The sequence below is a fragment of the Grus americana genome, chromosome 20 (genome assembly GCF_028858705.1).
Source record: "Grus americana isolate bGruAme1 chromosome 20, bGruAme1.mat, whole genome shotgun sequence".
In the NCBI taxonomy this organism is placed as follows: Eukaryota; Metazoa; Chordata; class Aves; order Gruiformes; family Gruidae; genus Grus; species Grus americana.
Genome location: NC_072871.1, coordinates 3,037,410 through 3,058,661, shown reverse-complemented (window position 1 = coordinate 3,058,661; position 21,252 = coordinate 3,037,410). Strand labels below are relative to the sequence as shown.

The following is a 21,252-nucleotide window of genomic DNA, read 5'->3' as shown; positions in this document are numbered from 1 at the left end:
GACTCAGGAACCGGAGCTGAAGACCCACTGAGATCCCATTTTTACTGTCCACACAAACTGTAGGAAGTTTTTTGCCCACTCTTTCTTTATATCTTTGTATTTCAGATGAGTATAGATCTTGCAAGTTTGATCAGGCTCCCATTTGCTAAGTGATGAACCACCTTGCAGTGAGACAGAGACAATTCATGTATTTACAGTCCTAATACATTGGAAAAAAACAGAATTTTAATTAATACCTTTTTACAGATGAGGGAGCAAAGGGCCAGCTCAGCTGAGCAATTCAGAACAGTTCCTGTTGTGGACTCAAACTCCACATCTGCCAGGTTCCAGACTGTGTTCTAAGCATAAAAACATTCTCTGTCCTGGTTTTTCTTCAATACAGCTTTAAATATCCCTGCAGGAAATCAGGGTCCACTCTGCTCCTGCTGACCTCACCCTGCAGTCTCATTCTTTCATTCATTCTTTATTTGGGGCTAACAAGTATTCAGAGAACTGCGGCAAGGAACAAGATGATGACTATTGGATAATAACATGAATTTTATAGCCCATTTCAACTGTACTGGAGGCAGATATCCACCCAATTCAGGGAGAGCATAAAACTATGTGCAAAATAGAGTCCCATGAGGAAGCAAGGCAGGACGTGTGGGGATTTTGGATGGTTGGCTGGCTGTTTGGTTTATTTTTAAACATGCAGGGCAAGCTGATGGAAGGTCACAGTGGCTATCAGTTGCCGTCACATTAGTTATTTTTCCCAGCTCTGTCTCCTGAGTTTGCTCCAAAAAGCAGTCCAGATTTGAGGGTGCTGAGAGAAATATGTCAGCTCGGACAGAGCCGTTGAGATTGATGATATCAAAACTGATCTGAGAACATAGTTAGTTATGTCCATTCCCAGTGTTTAATCTTTTTGCACATTGACCTCCCTTTCCAGTGGAGGCATTTGATGTCTCTTTATAGGCACTGACGTCTTTTCTGCACAGCTCCGCTATTCCAAAGGGGATCATAAAAGCTGCATCAAGCAGCAGTGTTTGCGCATTTGATATATTTACAACGGAGCATTGCACAGAGCCGAGAATGTTTGTCAAACTCCTTCAATCTGTTATTCTCTTTCTTTCAGCTCTGGACAGCCCGTCAGGCCTCGTAGTGGTGAACATCACAGACTCTGAGGCTTTGGCAACCTGGCAGCCGGCAATCGCCGCTGTGGATAATTACGTTGTCTCCTACGCTTCTGAGGATGGTAAGAAGAATTAGTGATGGGTCAGGGAGCTGACAGCGTTACAGCTCTCAAGAGGTGCTCAGAAATGGGCGCAGCAGTGTGACTCCAGGAGGATGGCAGGGGCTGTTATTTGAAGGAGGTGCCTTGCTGGAAGCATTTTAAAAGTGATTGTTTTAGTTAGGCATTTCCAATTCAGACATGAACAGAGATAGCAGAGATTCTTGAAAAGAAAAGGTGGTGTTATAATTCATATGAACACTAGAGAGTGCTAATACTTTTTAGATAAAGGACTCTGGTGTTAATTCAGATTCAGCATAGGTGTAAGCAAAGAGATGGGCTCTGGGCTTTTACTATTTTCTGCTTGCTCCCAGCTAGTAAAAAAAATACCACTGAGTGGAGCATGGAGCTGAGTACATCGTGACGTGTCTGAATAATGCCGCAACCTGTTCTCTTCTTTGTTTTCTTCTTAGAACCAGCAGTTACTCAGATGGTATCAGGAAACACTGTGGAGTACGACCTGAAGGGTCTTCGACCTGCAACTGAGTATACACTGAGCATCCACGCGCTGAAGGACACACAGAAGAGCGAGACCCTCTCCACCCAGTTTAATACAGGTGCTATGTCCCGCCTCACTGCGGGGAGAGCTGCCATCTCTTCTAGTCCCACCTGGCTTACATTTCTCTAATACCATAAAGTCAGCCAGAACATTGTGCTTTTTTTTACTAGAAAGCTGAATTTTGAGAGTATTGCACCAAATTTTCTCTGGTGGAAGGTTGGTGTGACTGACCTAGAAGGTGGTTTTCTGTCACCAGTTCTACAGATTCTCACACAAAGCAGGAGCAGGAGCTCTTCTTTGGGGGCTGATGTGGGGTACCAACGGTGAAGGGATCCAGTTGATTTCATACTTATGGCTTTCCATTAGCATCAATGAAATCATGGATGTTTCTCATTTTCCTGATTGTTACTTGACTTGTCCCAGGGTGTTAACTAGAGAACCAAGAGCTGAGCCATATAAATTCAGTGTTATAATTACAGTGGAGAAGGGAAGCTGTGGCCAGACCAAGTATGAAAAATTTTCCTATTCAAAAGAGGCATCATGGGAACCAAAGTTTTTCTTCCTGGGAATACGTAAATACCGATCTGTCATCTTATGTGAAATAATGAAAGGCATAATTTTGTTTCAAAAGACATTTCAGTGCAAGTGCTTATAAACTAAAGTGCCTGAGACAAGCCAATATTTTAACTTAGATAAAATAAATACCCGTATTTTAAAACTTCCAATGGGAAAATTAATTTTTAATCACAAAGCCTAGGTTGAAATATTTTTTAATTTCAAATTTCTGGGGAGAAAAAGTTTACTTTTCTGGCCTGTTTTAATATTCTGCCCGTAAGATAACCTGTGTACTAAACTCCATATAGATGTGATTGTAATTGATCTGTTGTCTCCTTCAGGACTGGATGCTCCAAGAGATTTAAGTGCCACTGAGGTTCAGTCAGAAACAGCTGTGATAACGTGGAGGCCTCCACGTGCTCCTGTCACTGGTTATCTCCTGATCTACGAGTCCATTGATGGCAGTGTCAAGGTATAGCACTTGTAACCAAACCAGAAGGGCTGTGCCTCAAAACTGGGCAGTAAAGATGCTCTGAAGTGTCCAGCAATGGAACACGATCATGTGGTTAAGTTAAACATGGTAAAATACAAAGCACCTGTTTCAGTGCTAGCTCGAACACAAATGCATTTAAAACCTCCTTAAGTACTTTCCTATATTATATCCTAAAACAGAAGCTGAGCCGCAGCCTGAATTTTGACAGTCATCTCTCCACAATACGGATACAAGCACAAGCAACCATTTTCCCTCATTCCAAACCTGTATTGTGGAATAAACTCACACACCCCAAAGAATGCGATTCCCCTTTCTAAACTCAGGAGAATCCATCCCTGTGCAAGTGAGGTGTCTAAGGCAGGATGAATCGCCTTTGAAAGCACCTCTTGCTCTCCAATAATTGTATTATGTGCCTCCATGACTAGATTACACTAGATGATTAGATATGAATGAAATGAATCCCAGCAAAAATGACAGATAATTTTGGATGCCCAGCCTGGTACATCAGAAAGGGTTCTGATTTTCAAGAAGGGAAATTCTGTAAGCATACTGAAAATCAGTCTTTTAAAGTTACAGAAAAACAGCCTTTTGAAGACTGGAGTATTGTATTTCCTTGACCTAAAATGTGATTCTTCTCAAATTTTTACGAGTTTCACAGAGACATCTATACAATGTGTACATTCAAGGCATGTAAACATTTATGCTGACTTGCTTTTAAACCATACAGCTTATACATTATGACAGTAAACATTAATTTCCAGGCAACTTTTCTTGAACTTCTAAAGAAAGTTAGCTTGATAAAAATCTTAGAGGAATAGAAGTTTTGTATTAAATAATTTAGATGGTTAAAAATACCATATATAATTACCACCAAAAAAATAATGTGACAAACTAAAATATGTGACAGTTCTGGTCATTACGAGTTTCTCACTGAGATTTCCCTGTATTATTTCTCCTCCCCACAGGAAGTCATCATAAACCCCGAGACAACTTCCTACAGCCTGACAGAGCTGAGCCCATCTACCCAGTACACAGTGAAACTACAGGCACTGAATGGATCTCTGAAGAGCAAAACGATCCAGACTGTTTTCACCACAAGTAAGGACTTTAGAGCACATGCACAGCTGAAATAACATCTAAGTTACTGCTCTCAGGACAGTGCTGAGCTCTGCAATAAGCAGACACAGACCTCATAGAAGATTTGTAATCCAATTGTCAGCATGCACTTCATTTGCTTGTAGTGTTGGTGCAAAAGTCCCTGTTCCCCCTGAGCTGTAGTGTCATCTGCTTCTCCTGGACCGGCAGGATGAAAGTATTTTCTTTATATTCATCTACATCACCTCTATAGTTCTCTCTCTGATGAAACATCCTGCCTTTCCCATGTAAAATACTGAAAGGAGCAGTACTCTTTAAAATCCAAACCAACACCCTGATTTGCCTCTGTACTGATGCATAGCAAGCTGTTAAAACAAATTGGCATTTTAAGTTGAAATGAAGCAAACCACACACACATACATACATACCCACACAAATCAGTTCAGTGGTCCAAGGAGGTGAATTTCTGAGCAGTTTTTTTTTCTCCTCTTTCTGAGATCAGTTTTTGTAAAGCCACACGACAGGTCTGTTCCAGCTCTAACAGGACAGCTCTCCAGTGAGCTGACTGCAAGAACAGATTGGGTTCTCTGAAGGTCACTTCACAGCTGCCATTAAAAAGAAGAAGTTGTTTGCTATTAACTGTGAAACCTTGCCTGTCATTTGTCTCACTTTTCACAGTTCCAGCCTTTCAGACGCAGCAGGACTTTCAGCCATTTCCATTCTTCCTTCTGCTGCTTGTGCCAATTTCAGCCCAAGGACTCGCAGAAGTGCTAATAAAAGTCACACAGCCCTGAGTCTGCTCACAGTCACTCCTTGTGTAGAGCAGGATGAACACCAACAGGCGATGATCCACAACCAGAAATAGGAGAAGAATTAAATCTGGGTGTATTTAAGTGACGTTTCACAAATTGACCATAAGCAGGGACTGAATGGGGTGCCTTTGCCCATACAAATGCAGTCTTGGCCTCATTCAGGCAGATGCTTAAGCCTGGCCTTAACTCTAGCATGTGTTTGTGTGCTATATAGTGAGAGGGGAAACACTGAAGTAGCTCCCTCTAGAGAGCTGCTTTGCTCCAAATCGCAAAGCTGATGCAAAGTCTCTGTGGCTGAGGCACAGACAGGGATGGGCAACACGCTGGAAGGGAGCAACTGCCATTCTGTGAGCAGCCACGGTTAAAAACTCTCCTATGGACACACCTAGAACGTCACTTCATTAGACCATTGGCTGAGAAAGTTAATGGCTTAAGTGAATTTAAAAAGAAAAAAAGAAAAGCTTTTTTGGGGGGTTAGAAATTGTTCTGCCTGCAGCGATGCTATTAGTTTGTTGTCAGAAAAAAATGCTTAACAACATTTCCTTGTAGTTTCAACTGTTATTGTTTGCTATGTTTTTTTAAAAGCCTAGTTTTATGACATATTTAATATTGTACTTGCTAGCAAAATATTCCCAATTGACTTATTTTTGGTTGTAGACCTGTCTTTGTATTTCCCCCTCCCTTTTCTGTCACATAATCAGAGATTGGTAGATTTGGATTTACCCAATAGTTACCATAAACACAGCTCATGGCATTTAAATATTTAGCTGGAGGATGCATTCCCATCATAGCAGGGAGTAGTTATCTGGCATTTACAGCACTTCTGTCTGTAGACAGATGTGCAAAAACATATTCAAAACAAAATTTAAATCATCTGCTGTTTACTGTGAATTTCTTGTATGCAGGATAGCAATTACAAGCCGGTTTCTGGGCTCTGTACCTGGCTGTGCCATTGACCCAAACAGTTTTTCATGAGTCATCTGTATTCAACAAGTTCCTTGTAATTGCTGATTTCTTAAGGACCGTTCTCTCTTTTTATTTGTGTGTACAGCTGGTCTTCTCTACCCTTACCCTAAAGACTGCTCCCAGGCTCTCCTGAATGGAGAAACCACCTCCGGGCTTTACACAGTTTACCTGAATGGGGACAAAGCTCAGCCTCTGCAAGTCTTCTGCGACATGGGCGAGGACGGGGGCGGATGGATTGTGAGTATGAGGGAGAGGGCCGGCACCACCCTCCCACGCGTCTGCCTGTGCTGAGAGCAGGGGTAGCACATCCCATCCCTGCTCATCTGTGGCATCCCTCATAGTGCTCTGAAAATAGAGTAGGGCTGACTTGTCTGTAAATTTGGGGAATTTTATCTTGAGTAGGGCACCTACGTGCCTAGAACAAGGTTACCAGCTCTTTCTGTAGTTGGAGGGGAGAGAGGTGTCTCCAAAGGATGGGTCACATCAGTGGTTTCAGCACCTCAGAAAAGCACCGATCTCTCTCCACTGGCTATAGGAGTGCAGAAATGACCATCTTAGATGAGATACATACCTTCTGAATAGCTAATTAGGTGAGAGGAGGGTGGACTGAATGAGAGAGATAGTGAAGGAGGTTAAAGCACAGGCCAGAGAAAGCATTTGTTCAGCAGCCATGTGGCATGGCGGCTGGCCGGGCTTCCCAGGCCATTATACGCAGGACACATCCCACCCAGACAACAAATGAATGGCAATAAAAATGCCAGCGCTCTGTACTGACATCCTCAAATCTGAACATGCCAGAGGGACCCAGGGCACAGAAAGGAAGAAAGAGTTGGAGAAATGCCTGGCTAGGAGACTAGGGGGTGTGGAAAGTCTTGGCTGAGAAATACAGAACTGCAAGGGGCTGTTAAAGCAGAGAGCAGGAACTAAAAGGCCACATCATGCAGGGGACTCTGGGAATCCAATAGAGAAACTAGAGACTTAAAAAAAGCAAGGAGCGTTCAACGGTCTTGGTACAATTCGGTAACTGCAGTGAGACTGCTGCTTTGGTGGTAAAGGCAGGGGAGCAGCAATGCCAAGCTCTGCATTTGTAAAAACCACATCGCCGGTGTCCTTTCTGTCAAAGGCAGTCTGTCACTAACACTTCTGGCATGCGGTGGTTGTAGGTGTTCCTGAGGCGTCAAAATGGAAAGGAAGATTTCTACAAGAACTGGAAGAGTTATGTGGCTGGGTTTGGAGATCCTAAGGATGAATTCTGGATAGGTAAGGGGCAAGAATTTGTCTTTTTGAAAAAGAAAACATGAACGCAGCCTGAAAGAGTAGGAGCCACTTTGAAGCCTCCATTTAGTTGGCACGAGTATTTGTAAAGGGGAACATAGTCTGGGCGAAGGAGGCTAGGGACAGCATGCTGCAAGGAAGATTGAAATTGCCAGGTCCAAGCCAGTCCCTCCAGTTGCAGCTCACAGATGTCATGCTTCCCGGTCACCAAACACACCAAACCAACGCTCACTGCCGCTCTGTAAGAAGTGAGACGTGCAACTGCAAACCTTCTCCTTCCTGTACTGCTAGGACACCCCCAGCAACAAAAGCATATGACTTAAAGAAGCAAAGTGGGGAAAATAGAAGTAAAAAGCCAGTTTTCAAAGATTGCGCTACATTATATTTGGCTGTAAATGAAAGACGATGATGACACAGCACAACTTTGCTTTTCCCAAAAAGCTACCTGCTACTGTGATTTGAAGGGAAGACGTCTCTCAGGCTGTTTTTATCTATTTGGTTTTGTGCTAACATTACCCCACAGCTGAAATAGCTTACGTTCCTCACCAGTGTTCATTCCCTGGTGTATCTCTACAGGCCCATAAGACCCCCTTTATGGGATACCATGTTGGTAGAGAAATAAACATGGGGAGATGAATGAATTGTTCATTTATGTCCACAGGTCTGGAGAACCTCCACAAAATCACTTCTCAGGGCCAGTACGAGCTGCGCGTGGATCTGCGGGACAAAGGCGAGACAGCTCATGCTGTCTATGACAGGTTCAGCGTTGGAGACGCGAAGAGCAGATACCGGCTAAGAGTGGATGGGTACAGCGGCACAGCAGGTGAGATGCAATTTTTTTTTTTTTCTTCTGATTTGCAATTTCCTCCCAGTCAGCTCAAGGTAACTGTGTGAATGTTGTATATCAGCATCACAGCAGGTACTTCTTGTATGTTAGGTGTTTGGAAATATGAACATATCAATATATTTTATGTTTCCATTTTAAATCCTCCAGTCACCTAGGTGCCACATTTTATGGCATGCTTATGATAAAATATAAGCAAGTATATTAAACAGCCATATATCTCATTTGACCAATGCTTCACTGTCATTTATACAGCTAATAATACCTTGGCACAGCCTCATCTCTTGTCAGTGGAATATGCAGCAAAGTCCTGCTATAACATGATTTGTAATTTTCCTGAACAAATCATCTGCCTTTTGTAATCATACTGGGGCAAACCGTGCAGCCCTTATTGCAGTCCTCTTCAGGGCTTCAAAGGATTAAGAGATAAATCCAGCTCTGCAGGGTGTCTTAAAAGGAGATAATTTCATGCTGCTAAGGGCATAAAACAGATCACAGAGATGTGTGTGTATGGACTCTGCCCTGTGACCATCACATGAACTTTATGCACAGCTTATAGGGATACAGACAAAGCATGTGCGGCAGTAGTAGAATTGCCTATTTAAGGCAAACACACTGGTGCAGAGCAGCAGCAGCTGCGACAGCTAGTAGGATTCAGTCCTACTACTTCCTCTTCCTAAGCATTCAGGTCTAAGATTAATGGATGGAGCAACACAGATACTAAGGCAGGGATGTGAGCTCTGCATCAGGCATACACTGAAGGCTGCTCCTGTTGCACCCATCTGTGAATGGGCACCCAGCGCCTGGGAGGAGGCAGACATCTCTCTCTCTGCTTCCAGCTAAAAAAGATGGGTAGCTTTACTGCATGGACCAGCTAAGTGTGGAGACTCCTTTGGTCTCGATTCACTCCTTGTGGAAGTCTCTTTGGACTTGGTTTGTCCTTCTGTACAGGTCCAAAATCCAACTTTCAGCAGGAAGTGCAGAAATTGAACTGCATAAAAAACTCCACTTAATAAATTGGGGATTAGAGACCACCAAGAAAAATATTTTGACTTGCCTCCAACAACAAAAATTGTGTACTTCCTTCTGTATTAAAACAAATCAATTTTTTAAATCTTTGATACAGAGCCAGGCTTTACAGACGGTGCATGGCCCAGTCTGAACATGTTCTGCAGGATGGTCACTCCCATGTAATTTAAACAAGGCAAACCTCTGACTTTGCTCTTTCTTTTGTTTCCCCCACCCAGGTGACTCCATGATGTACCATAACGGAAGGTCTTTCTCCACCTTTGACAAGGACAACGATTCTGCCATTACCAACTGTGCTTTGTCATACAAGGGTGCGTTCTGGTACAAGAATTGTCACCGAGTCAATCTGATGGGCAGATACGGTGACAACAGCCACAGTCAGGTGAGTTTGGTGTTTGAAGGCTTCTGTGATGCATTAGAAGAAGGGGAATTGCAATTATGGATCTGTCTGGTGGTTCAGCTAGCCAGGCATCAGAGCACCAACCAAGCCCACTCTCCAGACCAAAGTATGATAGGAAAAGGTATGGGCAGTTGCTCACAAAACAAGAATTTAATGTCAGCTGGTGAAATATAGATGTTTTTCTGGGGAAATATTGATGAGTTTGTATGATTTTCCAAGGGAACATCCCAGGTGTGCAGGGAACAATTGTAGTTTTTAACATGTGAAACAAAGCCAGGCAAAGAGTGACATCTCTGGGGGACAGCACGTGGGTTGGTCTGTACAGGTTGTGCACGCTAGCGGCCAGAGCCCGGTGCTTCCCAAAGCCCCTCTACTTTGTAATGCCTCTATTCCCAAGTTAGACAACAGCCTGCAAGGTGAAATGAGAGCAGTAAAAGCTGAAAACAGGAGAAGTAGTGAGGGTGTGACCTCCCACACTTCATCTTTGTCTTTGCAGGGTGTTAACTGGTTCCACTGGAAGGGCCACGAATATTCCATCCAGTTTGCGGAGATGAAGCTGAGACCCTCCAGCTTCCGAAACCTGGAAGGAAGACGAAAGCGAGCGTAAAGCCTCAGAGGTGGCGAAGGGGCTACGGGCAGGGTGATGGGGGGTGGGGGGATATAGAGTGGGCGTGTGGGGAGATCCTCTGGCATCACTGGGATGGTGGGGTGTGAGGAGCTGGTAGTTGTACCAAAGCATCGGTGACCCTTGGCCCAAGAGAGGCTTCTGCAGCCGTCCGAACAACAAGCCTTAAGTGTCCCAGCGCTTGCAGCAGAGCAGCTCTGGCTGCCCACCAGTAATGTCCTCCACACCAAAGACAACGATCTCAAGGGTTGTATGTTGTTTTATTAATTTTTATTTTCTCAGAAAGCCTCTGGGATAAAGTTCTTCCAGAGTCTGACTATCTCTTGGGTGGCCCAGGGTAGGGGAGGGAGAACAGCTTTGTACATTGGTAGTTTGTTTTAGAACCAGCCATATTTTACACACAGAAATGTGTACGGTTAATTATCATTATTATTATTATTATTAGTTATAATTGAAATTCATTGGTTGTTGGAAAGCCTTTTTTTATATATATCAAGTACCACAGAGAAGGCGGGGATGGGAAGGGGAAAGCAGTATGTTTTTAAACTAAAGCGTAAGATTAATATTATTAATATAATGACAAAGTAATAATAATAATGATAATAATAATAAGCTAAGTTTTTGTCATTTTTAAGAGAAACATGCTTTCGGAAACACAGCAGGACAGTGTCTGATTGTAAATTTTTTTTATAAATAAGAGCACAATTACTTTTAAATAAATTTCTACCTTTTTTCATACATGTTGAGTTTGTGCATGTCCAGAGTGTATTGACTTAGGGAAGTAAAAGAAAGGCTGAGAATGATGAGGCTGCTGAGCCCGTACCGAAAACTGTTCCTTGTGTCAGTGATTGGTTGTAAGTATTCTGCTGGGTTTGTTACAGTGAAATGCCCATAAGGATTTGGTTTCTTTTAGAACATATTTCTTTTTTTTTTTTCCTGGCCAAAAGCTTCTTACATGTTTTTCTAAGTGTTACTGACCAATGCTTGCTCCATCTAGGTGGGAATAACTAACAAAAGAGTACAAAGAAAATACAGAGTAGTTGTTGTTAGGTACCATTGGCAACTTCGAACACTTGTGTAAATAAAGGGCTCTCTTTTTTATATGAATGAAACCTCTGTGTAGTTCCTCTGTATCATACTCTTCAGTTGAAGACAATAAAAGTTCCTTTGTTTTAATCCAGTCTCTCTGCCCTACTTCAAGGCTGCACTTTTTAAACAGAGCAAATGTTTCCACCTCCTCCTTGGCAATCACTGGAGGGTGGCTGGGAAAGAAGGTGCTTTCGGTCAGAGTGGATATGGTCAGCTCTGTGAATGAGACGTACTGTGAAGTGTTAGCTGTTAGGTAAGGTCAGCTATTGTTGATTTGACACGGGGTGTAAAAAGTGTGCGTGCATGGGAAATGTCACTAAAAAACTTCAGAATTGGGAGGAAAGGAAGGAGGGAGGGAATAACTTCCCTTCCTAATTTTTAATATTGTTATTATTTTTAATTGCAATCCTTTGATTATTGCATTTCTGAGCTTTAGCTGAGCGTTAGCCCTTGGGAATGGTTGTGTCTTGACTGAAACTTTGGCATCGCCCCAGAGGAGAGAGCCTGGTGCGGATCCCCCCATGCCGAGGTGTGCACCAGGACCAGCCTTACTGTGAGAGATCCCCGGGACAGCAGGAATTGCTGTATGCAGCCACAGAAGGTGCTGCAGACAGGAGCATCAAAGCCTGTGTGCTCTGCTTTATTAATAATCAGTCTCAGCAACTAGATTTAAGAAATGCCTAGTTTCTGTAGGAATTTATAACGCATCTCCCAGGAACCGTCTCACACAGTGCGCAGCTATTCATCGCTAAGCAGACTCTAGGACCACAGGCTGAGAACGCACGGGGATGGTGCAGAGGATTTTCTGGCTGGGAAAGTGGGAGAAGTTCCTAAGAGAATTAGTAAGCCATTGGAGGTCTTCTGTTCATACAGTTTGTATTCCAGCATCTCCTAGCAGCCCTGCTCACCCTCCTCATCCGTTTTAAGCCTGGCTACCGGCAGATGGCACAGGGAGTCCGTCTGTCTGGGTCCGTGCCTGCTCTGTCTGGCAGCGCTGGGAAATCCTGCAGGTCCCCAGCATCGCTCCGGCTGCTGCTGTTCTTCACTGTTGTCTTCTCCTGTGGTGACATCCAGTACTCCGAGCTTCCAAGCTGTTGCTGGTGCCTCTGCAGCAGTGGTCTTTGTTGGGAAAACTACCTGCTACGTAGTAAAGTGTCGCCCTATGGCCACACAGCAGGAACTTTGCAAGGACACCTGTGAGAGTTTATTTTCGGCTTGCAGGAGCTAGGTCACAGCAAAAGCACATGTCAAGAGGAACTCCTATATTTACTTTCTTCATGAATATTATTTCATGTACTTTGAATTTATTTCTTTCTCTCTCCCCCCCCCCAGATCGAAGTTTTACTACTGAATATTGTCTCCTTTGACCTTCCAGAGCGCTGGCAAGGATCTGAGCTGCAGCACTATATTAAATTAGTTCTCTGTAATTAATAGCCTTTCTTCGGTGTTTGTCAGAGCAAATGATTGGCAATGTAAAAGAGAACAAATCCAGTAATGAAGGTATACGCTCCACTCTCAAGATGCTTTTCAAGTTACTAGGAAATGGCAGTAAATCTATATAACTGGGGACTAGAAAGCTCTTGCAGTCTGCAGACATTCAGAGGAAGAATTGACATTTATGAAATTATTTCCTCACTTCTAGTAACATCACAAAGCTGACTGTCTCTGGCTGTGTTGTCATTTAGCTTGGCAGATCCAAACAGGGCTGCTGGAGACAGGCTCAGGTTTGTACCTCGCTCCAGAAATGATGTGAAAACACTGCACAGAAGATGATATTTCCTGTAATTACTCACTGACAGATGCCCTGCTCAGTATTTTTCATGATTACTACTGCAAGAGAGAAACTGGCAAATCCTTGAAGTAACACATGCCAGAACACCCTTCAGAGCTGACACAAGCTTGATTTGGTACCAAATGGCTCCACCATGGGCTATGGTAAGGGATATTCACTGTCTGGCTTTTCTCTCCCCCCTCTCCTGATTGTCACTTGTGAGAACAGTTCAAAAACATCCTCAATTTTGAAATCTATTTATAAACCTGCCAAAGGTGCTGTCTGGTTCGTTTGTCAGCTTAAAAAACCAGAAGTTACCTTAGTGCTGATGTTAATACTTAACATGACAATGCGGTTTAGGAGCCTCAAGAGGGCAGGAGGGGAAGAGCTTCAAAAATATTTAGGCAGCAACACCCAAGATCTCAAAGGCACCGAAGGAGATACCTGGGGAAGTGAGTGGGATTTATGGCGTTAGGATTGTATCCATAAGGGTAGTTTTGAGACACTGTAGAAGGCAAAGCATCTTTTCCAGTGCCGCTGCATCTATCCTCCCTCCTTCAGCCTGTGCGTGCCCAGCCCTGCAGACCCCCTTATTGGGACTGCAGTCCTAGCAAGATCTCAGGCTTGGATTTCTTACCTAAATTTGGGTGACGTGAGCACCTCAAGCCAGCTGGGCAAAAGACAGCTGGAGAGGTAATTCTGGGGGACTGAGGCTTAAGTTGATGGCAGTTTTTAGCTTATTAAATCCTCTGGCTTTCCGTGGGACGCAGACTACCAAATGGTGGGGTTTTCTGAATCCAGGCATGAGTGTGCAGCCACAACGACTGAGTGGGTAGAGCACTCCAGTGTGATGTGGGAGATGACAGATAATTAAAATTCCTCCATCTACCTGAACCAGAGTAAGACCTTGATGCCAGATCAGTCTGATTCCGGGAGACCGCCCTCCTCTGCTGCACCATCCCTGGGTGCAGCTCCCTTACCTCTTCTCCTGACGCTATTCCGTTTTGTTCATTAATGACGGGAATTGGTCTCACCTATTGCTGGGGTAAATGTAACCAAAAAACATGGACATCTTGCCCGAGCCTGCATTAGTGAATAAGTCGCCCAAACTATTGCAGTGGACTGTAAGACAAGACACCTTCTATTTCCCATCTTTCCTGTACAAGGTGTCACTTCATTCAAAATTACAAGTTTGAGTTGCTTTGCTGTAAGAGGAGTTGGGCATAATTGGGGGTTAAAGAGTGTGTAAAACTAGGAATTGAGTATAGCGTGATCCAGTGGCTGCCCCCTCTACCCATTTGGTCTCAGTCTTCACTACCTGAATCCAAAACTGCAGCCTTGAAAAACCTTCTCACAGCTGCCACCATAAAGCAGCTGCCACCATAACTGCAGGAGCAGTACATTTTTCTTTCATTTTCTTTTTCTCTTTCCCCTTTTTCTTTTTCCTCTTTTTCTCTTTTTCCTTTTCCTTTTCCTTTTTTCTTTCTCCTCTTCTTCTTCTTTTTCTTTTTTCATTTTCTTTTCTTTTTGTCATCTTCTCCTTCTCCTCCTTCTTCTAAGCATTCTTTCTGCGTAACCTAATGAACTTTTCTCTGTCAGACCTTGATTAGTAGAAAGGAAAGCTGAATAGAAATGTTTAGATGTGAATAAGCAGCAGCTTGATCCTCCACCCAGAAAACGGCAAGGTGGTGGCATCAGCCTCACAGGTACCTTGCCACTTCATACTTCTACCTTCCAGGAATGGGGACAAGATGACAAAGGCCTCTGGAATAGAGCTGGGATCGCTGAAACAGCATTTGGCTGGTTGCTGCTGGTTCTCTGCGCTCCATCAGGAGCTACAGGCAGACTGGAATTAACGAGCAGATATCAGACACCTTCATAGAATGTTACAAATATAGGCTCTTGACAAAAGGATCAGGCAAAATGATAAAACGTATTTTCTGGGAAATGGGGGGGGGGAACTAAAAATTAAAAAAAAAAAAAAAAAAAAAAGACATGAACCTTTCAGCGTCTTCAGAGCTCCAGGTGGGGATATCCCCTGTTTGAGAATTGCCTTATCATTTTCTTTTGAAAAAGTCTGCTCAGAAACCCTCCTGACTCTAGTCTTTGTTCATATGCCTTTTTCTTGGGTATTTCCCCAGCAACCTCACCAGGTAAAGAAATCTCAGCCTGTAGTGCCACAGCAGCTTTGTGTGGGTACAACATATGTTTGTCTTGATAAACAAGGTGTGGTTTGTCACCAAGAGACTGCAAGCAAATACCAGCAAAGGCTGCACATACGATCTCTGTTCTTGGAAGGCTGACAGCCTCTCTGTAAAAAAACACATCTTAATCAGACCTTCAATCTAGACAATAACATGACCGCTCCATGGTGAAGACGAAGCTGGTTTAGGTGAGAGGGAAAGACAGTTCTCAGAAAGAAAGAATAAAAAGACGATGTAAGAACAGCTCTGGCTTTCTGGGTCATGCTCAGCTGCTCACAAGCTATTCCTGGCTCCAGCCCAAGAAGTTTAGGAGCAGCAAGACAACCCTGATGATTGCAGGGTGAAGAGGTTTTCACTTGACTAGCAACCTTGGCGAGGAATTTCCACAGGGCTGCGAATGAGTCTCCATCCGGGCTTGTATCAATCATGTTCCTTCTGCAAAATGAATCAGTCCTATTTCATTTTGCAGTGTAAATGACATCCCGAGTGGAGGATGGAGCAGGAAAATATAACTACATGCAAGCATTTCGACACCTCTGTAATTTGAAGGAAGGTTTGTCTGGAGGTAGTAGGAGTTGGAAAAGACAGACAGAGGAAGTTGTTGCATTATAGTTGAACAAAGAAGCTGATCTTCTACCCAAGTATACAATCTCTGTCTTTCGTGTCTTTACTCCTACATTTAGACACATGCAAACTGAAAAACCCACTTCAGTTTTAGTCACTTTTAAAGTGTGGGGAACTCATGGTCTCAGTGAGATGATATCTGAAGAGTTACTCACTTGTGCCTTTTTAGGTGGCATTGAGGATAAGGTTTTTTTAGGGTGAAAATCCCTCTTCAGGACCTGAGAAATGGCAAAAGTTTGGGCTGAGCTTTTCAAAGGGGTCTTGCAATATAGGAGGCGTGGGTCAGATTCCGTATTGCTGATGTTTTATTTCCCTCACTTGGCTTCTCAGAAGACTGGGGGGGGGGAACAGAGGGGACAGATTCAAAACGGCAGCTGTGGCTGTGCCATATAGACAGGAGCTTGCAAACCGCCTCCCCCCGTACCCCCACTGCAGCTCCCAGGAGCCAGCACACATCTCGGTCTCTGGGGGCCGAGAGCAGCCTCCACAGCCCATGCACTGTGTGCAGAATGAGCACCAGTCACAGTGCCTTGCTGGTTAAGAGGGTATTTTTGAGTACAACATGCAACGTAACTAGTAGCTGGTGTTATTCACAGATTCAGGACTCCCTGGGCTTAGGTTGCCACAGGGAAAAATTCAAGCCTCGTGTACCTCCCACCTGCCACGCACTGGCAAAACCACTTCAAAGGCGTCTCGTTGCAAGATAGCATCTGTGCCTGAAGCCATTGAGGATACATGGGTAGCGATGAAGTCAAAGGGCCCGATGATTTTACTCGTTCACCTCTTTGTCAGGTACTTTCCTCAGAGGAAATCATTCAGCTTCCTGTGTTTTTACTGTAAATTATATGCTGCAAAGAGGAAAGAGAGAAAGAGACCAAGACAGACAGATTAGGAGGGAAAAAACGAACACACAGGTGGTTTCGGTACAGATAATCCCTTTCACTGCCACTTTTGCGGCTCCCTTTGCCTAAGGCATCCCCCTTCTTTGTAGCTGTGCGGAAAGGGTTAAAAACAACAGCTAACCTGAAATTTTGTCCACTGCTTAAACCGAAACTACTTTCAGGACTGAAAGTGCTCATTTCCTCCCCGCCCTTCCCCTGCCTCTTTACTTTTACTTTACTTAGTGCCTTGTCCTTCTATTTCTGTAACTGGCAAAAAGAGAGAAGAAATAATGTGAAAAAGACTGTTTCTTATCCAAGTGGAAGAAAAAAATTCCTGGCTATGACACTAAGAGAGCACAACCATTCAGATTTATTCTCAAAGATAATTTCCACTTTTTCATCACACCAATTGTAAAAGTCTCAGCTTTAGAAAGAGTTGGGAGTTTTTTACTAACAAGATGTTGTAGGTTTCCATGCAAATTGAATGCTACTTGCAAAGAAGGTACTTAGGGGGAAAAAAAAAAAAGCTATCTTCCCTAGAGAAAGGTTTTGAAGGGAAATTTTGAAGTAGCTCCCACAGAGATGTTTCAAGTCCATTATGACAGACCCAAGAAGTATAACTAGCTGAGATAAATTGAAAAAAAAAAAAAATTCCATCATATTCCGAGTATGTGCATACCCTGAACCATTTGGCTTTTCCCTAGAAAATAAATAGGAAAAATTAGCTTAGACTCCCAGGATGTCAATTTTTGTATGTTTTCAGTACAAGCTATGTGCATCCTTATAGTAACCAGACTACCTGGAAATAACACACCCCACTGCAGTGCTGGCACAGCAGCCAAATTAATTGCAGATGCTTTTTTACTAAGTTCGTCAGACCAAGGATTCAGGCAGCAGCGCTGTGTTTTGGCAGTCTCCCACCAGCCCAAAGGCGTCTCCTCTGAAGCCCTGTGTGTGAACATATTTCAGCCAGGGTTATACTTGGATACATGGATACTGGGGGGGCTTAACGGAGAGGATATCCTGATTTCGCATTTGCGATTGCATCTGACCAGCCTGCTCTTTGCTTTCCAAAAGGCTTTCCGAACACTCACAGCTCCAGCCACTGCTCTGAACTCTTCTCACTGACATGGGTTAAGGTCTCTCAGCTACCAAAATTTCAGCGCCCCTGAGCAAAACCTCAATTCTAAGCCCTGCTTCACCCCAAACCATCGCCCCCGTCCCAAACCCTTGCCATCTCACTTGGCTATGGAGCTAAAAAACAGCTTTTTGATGAGGTGCTGCTTCCACATAGTAGCAGGAGAGCTTCTCTTTTCTGCAAGGGCAAACAGGGCTGCTGTGCAAAGGGAGTGCAACACTCACACATACCATGAGCGTGTGCGCGCCTGCCAGTGCCCTTTAGCTCTGCTGCCATCATGCCATCAGACCAAGGGAAGAATTCAGACAGGAAACTCCCCTGGTAAAATCCCATGTGCTGGAGGATGCAGCAAGTCACTTTAGATGATACATCCCTGGTCACTTCTGCACCACCCCGCACTGCAGTGCTACAGGGTGCAGTCCCTTTAGCTTGTTTTCTTTCCTGTTTGCCTTGCACAGGCTTGTGTGGGCTGTAGTGGGTTTGTGGAGGCCCTTGGGCCATGGCTCTGCCAAGGCAAAGGCTCTCCCCAGCCGCTTTTGGGGCTGGGTTAACATCCTGCACCCCGCCAGCCTTCCTTCTTCCAGCAGGTTAAAGGATGCCCCAAGTGCAGGGGGAGCACTGCTGCGAGCTGCCAAATAGTTTCAGTGAGTCAGCTGTACTTCAGCAGGTGATATACATGTGTCTATATATATATATATATGCATATCTTTAAGTTCCCTTCCAACACAAACCATGCTATGACTATCATTCTATATATGTGTATGCGTATACAAACGTAGAAACTATCCAAGTCTGTACATGCATTTGCCCACACATACCCATCTGTGCTACAGTGTATTCATTGTGCACTAGAGAGAGAGAGAGAGAGAGTGTGCACACACATGCACACACATATATATGTAAATTTAGCCATTGCAAAGCTAGGAGGTGTTTAGTTGAGCATCACTGGTATAGAGACCCCAAAGTGCTACCAGCTCAGCATAAATTTCGGTATTTCTTCTCATAGCTTGAAAAAGGAGCAGAAGCCACTGGGGTTTCAGATGGCAGAAGGTATCAGGATCGTTGGCCCTGGTGAGCTGATAGCAGCCACCTGCGGCTGCTGAGTCCCACCAGCCCCACACTATCTGCAAGCAGAACTCACCAATACCCCAAAACATTTTGATGGATACCCTCTTCCACTCCTCTGTTAGTGTGCGATAAAAGCACATTTGTCTTTCTTGTTACAGTGTGTTTAGGAGTTCTCTGAGTTCTGTACCAATCGGTTCATTCACTTATGCGATGCTTCAAAGTACATTGCAGAATAAGAAAGGAAGAACCAAAGAGGTGTCGCTGTCCTGGGAGGGATTCATCCCAGATCAGCGCTTGCTTCATGTGCCTAAGGCCTGAGCAGGTGGGGAACATAATCAAGGTAAAGGAACAGTAATCATGTACTTCTAGCTTTCATTAATGCTCCTAGCTGGAAGGTTTTGCTTCTCCCATGGAAGGATTTTAGTGATCTGTGCCTTTAGAGCTTCTCTCCTTGCTACAGTTTGGCAATGCCAATCAAAGTTCCCATCTCAATAAAGCATTGATGAGGGGGGCTTTGTGACACGCTGGGTTCTGGAGAAGGCTGTTTGCTTTGTCTCAGTTGAACACTGAATAAACACTACCTGATCGTGTTACCTATGTGGATACCCAGGGACCTTTACAGTACAGCAAAAATGGGAGACACACGGCGCCTCTGAGACAAGAGATCAACTTTTCCTTTAAACGAGAGGCAGTAAAAATGAGGAGATCCCCTCGGCTCTATCACAAAGGCAACAAAACCAAAGGCAGCTGCAACCGATGGGCTGTCTGGAGTTAGAACATAGCAAGAGAGCAAAACATCAGCATGCTCAGCTGTCCGAACAGCGAGTGCCCAAACTGAAAGTGGGTAAGTGGTTTGTACACTGGGTTAGACCATGGTTCTGGAGAAGAGATAGCAGAAAGGATACACGAGGGACTTTTATTCCAACTGCAAAGCAAACAACACAAGATGAGAGTTTAAAGTTTCTGTAGAAAAAAAAAGCCATGAGCTTTGCATACATTACCGGCCAAAGAAACGTCAGCTGCTTTATTTGCCAGTTGAAGGCTGCACGGTTAGCTGCAAAACCAGACCCTATTGTTAGGAATTTGCTCCGTCCCAGGTGGTCAGATTTCCAAAGTACTGAACGTACAGCAGATTTCTGGGGGGCTGTTCTGCACTTAGCATTTTGGGAACTAGGAGCACCTTGCTAAGTGGCCAGATAAAGATTTAAAAACCTGCTGTGCGAGTCTTATTTTATGTCAGTTTAGTCCTGAGATAGGTGTGCATGTGCATACAGATTAGGAATCAGATTACGAGCGTATATAAAGTGAATATGTGATAATGGTGTGTGCTGTTCCTGCTAGGAAATCACTTCTATTTCAGACAAGTGGGTGTATAATGATAGTTTTAAAATCTTTTATTGGTGATCAGCATATGTAAATATGTGTGGGTATATGTATTGTATATTTTTATATATACATACATATAACAGAAAGATGTTATCTATCTCATCTCCTGTAAACAGCATGGCAAGAAATGTCCCATCAGCACAAATGTTTTGTGTGTGATCCTTCAGCGTTAACAACAGCATCTAAAATCAAGAATATTCTGTGGCGTTTCAGTGCAAACATTTCACAGAAGGCTGCAGTTATTATTATTGTTATTTGCAGTGCAGTACTTCCTAGAAGCTCCGATGGAGAAGATGTAACTTTTTAGGGGGACCATTCTGTGAGCATCTAACAGCTTGCCTGGCATTTAGCCCAGCTACCCTCTTCTTGGAACAGGACCTGTGGAAGACGAAGGCAGCGTATCCTGAATACGCCATCCCTTAGCACACGAGGGCATCTGTCTTCAGATGTTTTTCCACTGACAAATCAACCAAATGCCTGGGCTGGTATGGCACTGCCACGTTTCTTTGAAAAAAAACCACCTCTCCTTCCTGGGAAGACAACAGATGTCAGAAGGGTCAAACACACCGAACAGGCCAACCGGCCAAGGGCGTTTGCAGGGTCCGCAGTGGTGGCAGGGAGTGGAGCTATGTTTTGAGGTCATCACAGCTTACCTCCGGAGAAATCAATAGAGAAGCTGGCAGGCGTTGGCGTCTGCAATGGGCAAAGTGAGAAAATAATAAAGGAAGGCAGGCTGTCAAAGAGGATTTTTAGCAACCAGTACTCATGTTAATCCTCTGACCTAGATTCTGAAAGGCCTATATAAGGAAGAATATTCTCCACTGAGCAAGCAGCTAATAAGCAGTGCCAGCATTTAAGAGTTTGGAGTGCATCAGTTCTGAGACTCAGCTATCTCTTCCTGGAAAAAAACAAATCACAGAAAACAAATGCTCTTCAAAAAAAAAAAAAAATCCCCCCCCCCCGTCTATTTCTAACAAAAGCTTTGTACCTTAGCAATGTTGTGAGTTGGCACCACGGCCCCAAAGACTTTGCCGTGTTTGCCCACTTGCAGGTAAGCTGCCAGATGGACTTTCCTGGAAAGGAAAATTCCTCCCCTGAAATTATTGCAGCTTATTTTAATGGAGTTACTGCAAACATACATCCCTTTGAGCCACATGTATATACAAACAGCCATTTGTGCCGTCTTGGCACCATACTCTTGAATTTCCCTTGTGGGCTCTTTCCTTTT

At 44.0% G+C, this 21,252-nt stretch overlaps 1 protein-coding gene and 1 long non-coding RNA gene across 5 annotated transcripts in view; one reads left to right on the top strand and one right to left on the bottom strand.

Annotated features, from left to right (window-relative positions):
- The window catches only part of TNC (tenascin C), a 121,923-nt gene extending 110,884 nt beyond the window's left edge, over positions 1 to 11,039 (top strand). For all 4 annotated transcript variants that reach the window (XM_054848401.1, XM_054848403.1, XM_054848400.1 and 1 more), the window contains 9 exons: positions 1,115 to 1,234; positions 1,684 to 1,827; positions 2,666 to 2,796; positions 3,783 to 3,915; positions 5,776 to 5,927; positions 6,854 to 6,950; positions 7,627 to 7,788; positions 9,057 to 9,220; positions 9,735 to 11,039. In XM_054848401.1, the coding sequence (XP_054704376.1) occupies positions 1,115 to 1,234; positions 1,684 to 1,827; positions 2,666 to 2,796; positions 3,783 to 3,915; positions 5,776 to 5,927; positions 6,854 to 6,950; positions 7,627 to 7,788; positions 9,057 to 9,220; positions 9,735 to 9,845 (1,214 nt within the window). In that variant the 3' untranslated portion in view covers positions 9,846 to 11,039. The remainder of the gene's footprint in view (positions 1 to 1,114; positions 1,235 to 1,683; positions 1,828 to 2,665; positions 2,797 to 3,782; positions 3,916 to 5,775; positions 5,928 to 6,853; positions 6,951 to 7,626; positions 7,789 to 9,056; positions 9,221 to 9,734) is intronic.
- A 4,627-nt stretch (positions 11,040 to 15,666) lies between these two features.
- Positions 15,667 to 20,699, bottom strand: LOC129215408 (uncharacterized). The gene is made up of 3 exons (XR_008579991.1): positions 20,546 to 20,699; positions 16,203 to 16,399; positions 15,667 to 15,885 (listed from the first exon to the last, which is right to left on the bottom strand). It is a non-coding gene; the product is annotated as an uncharacterized LOC129215408 (long non-coding RNA).
- Positions 20,700 to 21,252: the final 553 nt, after the last annotated feature.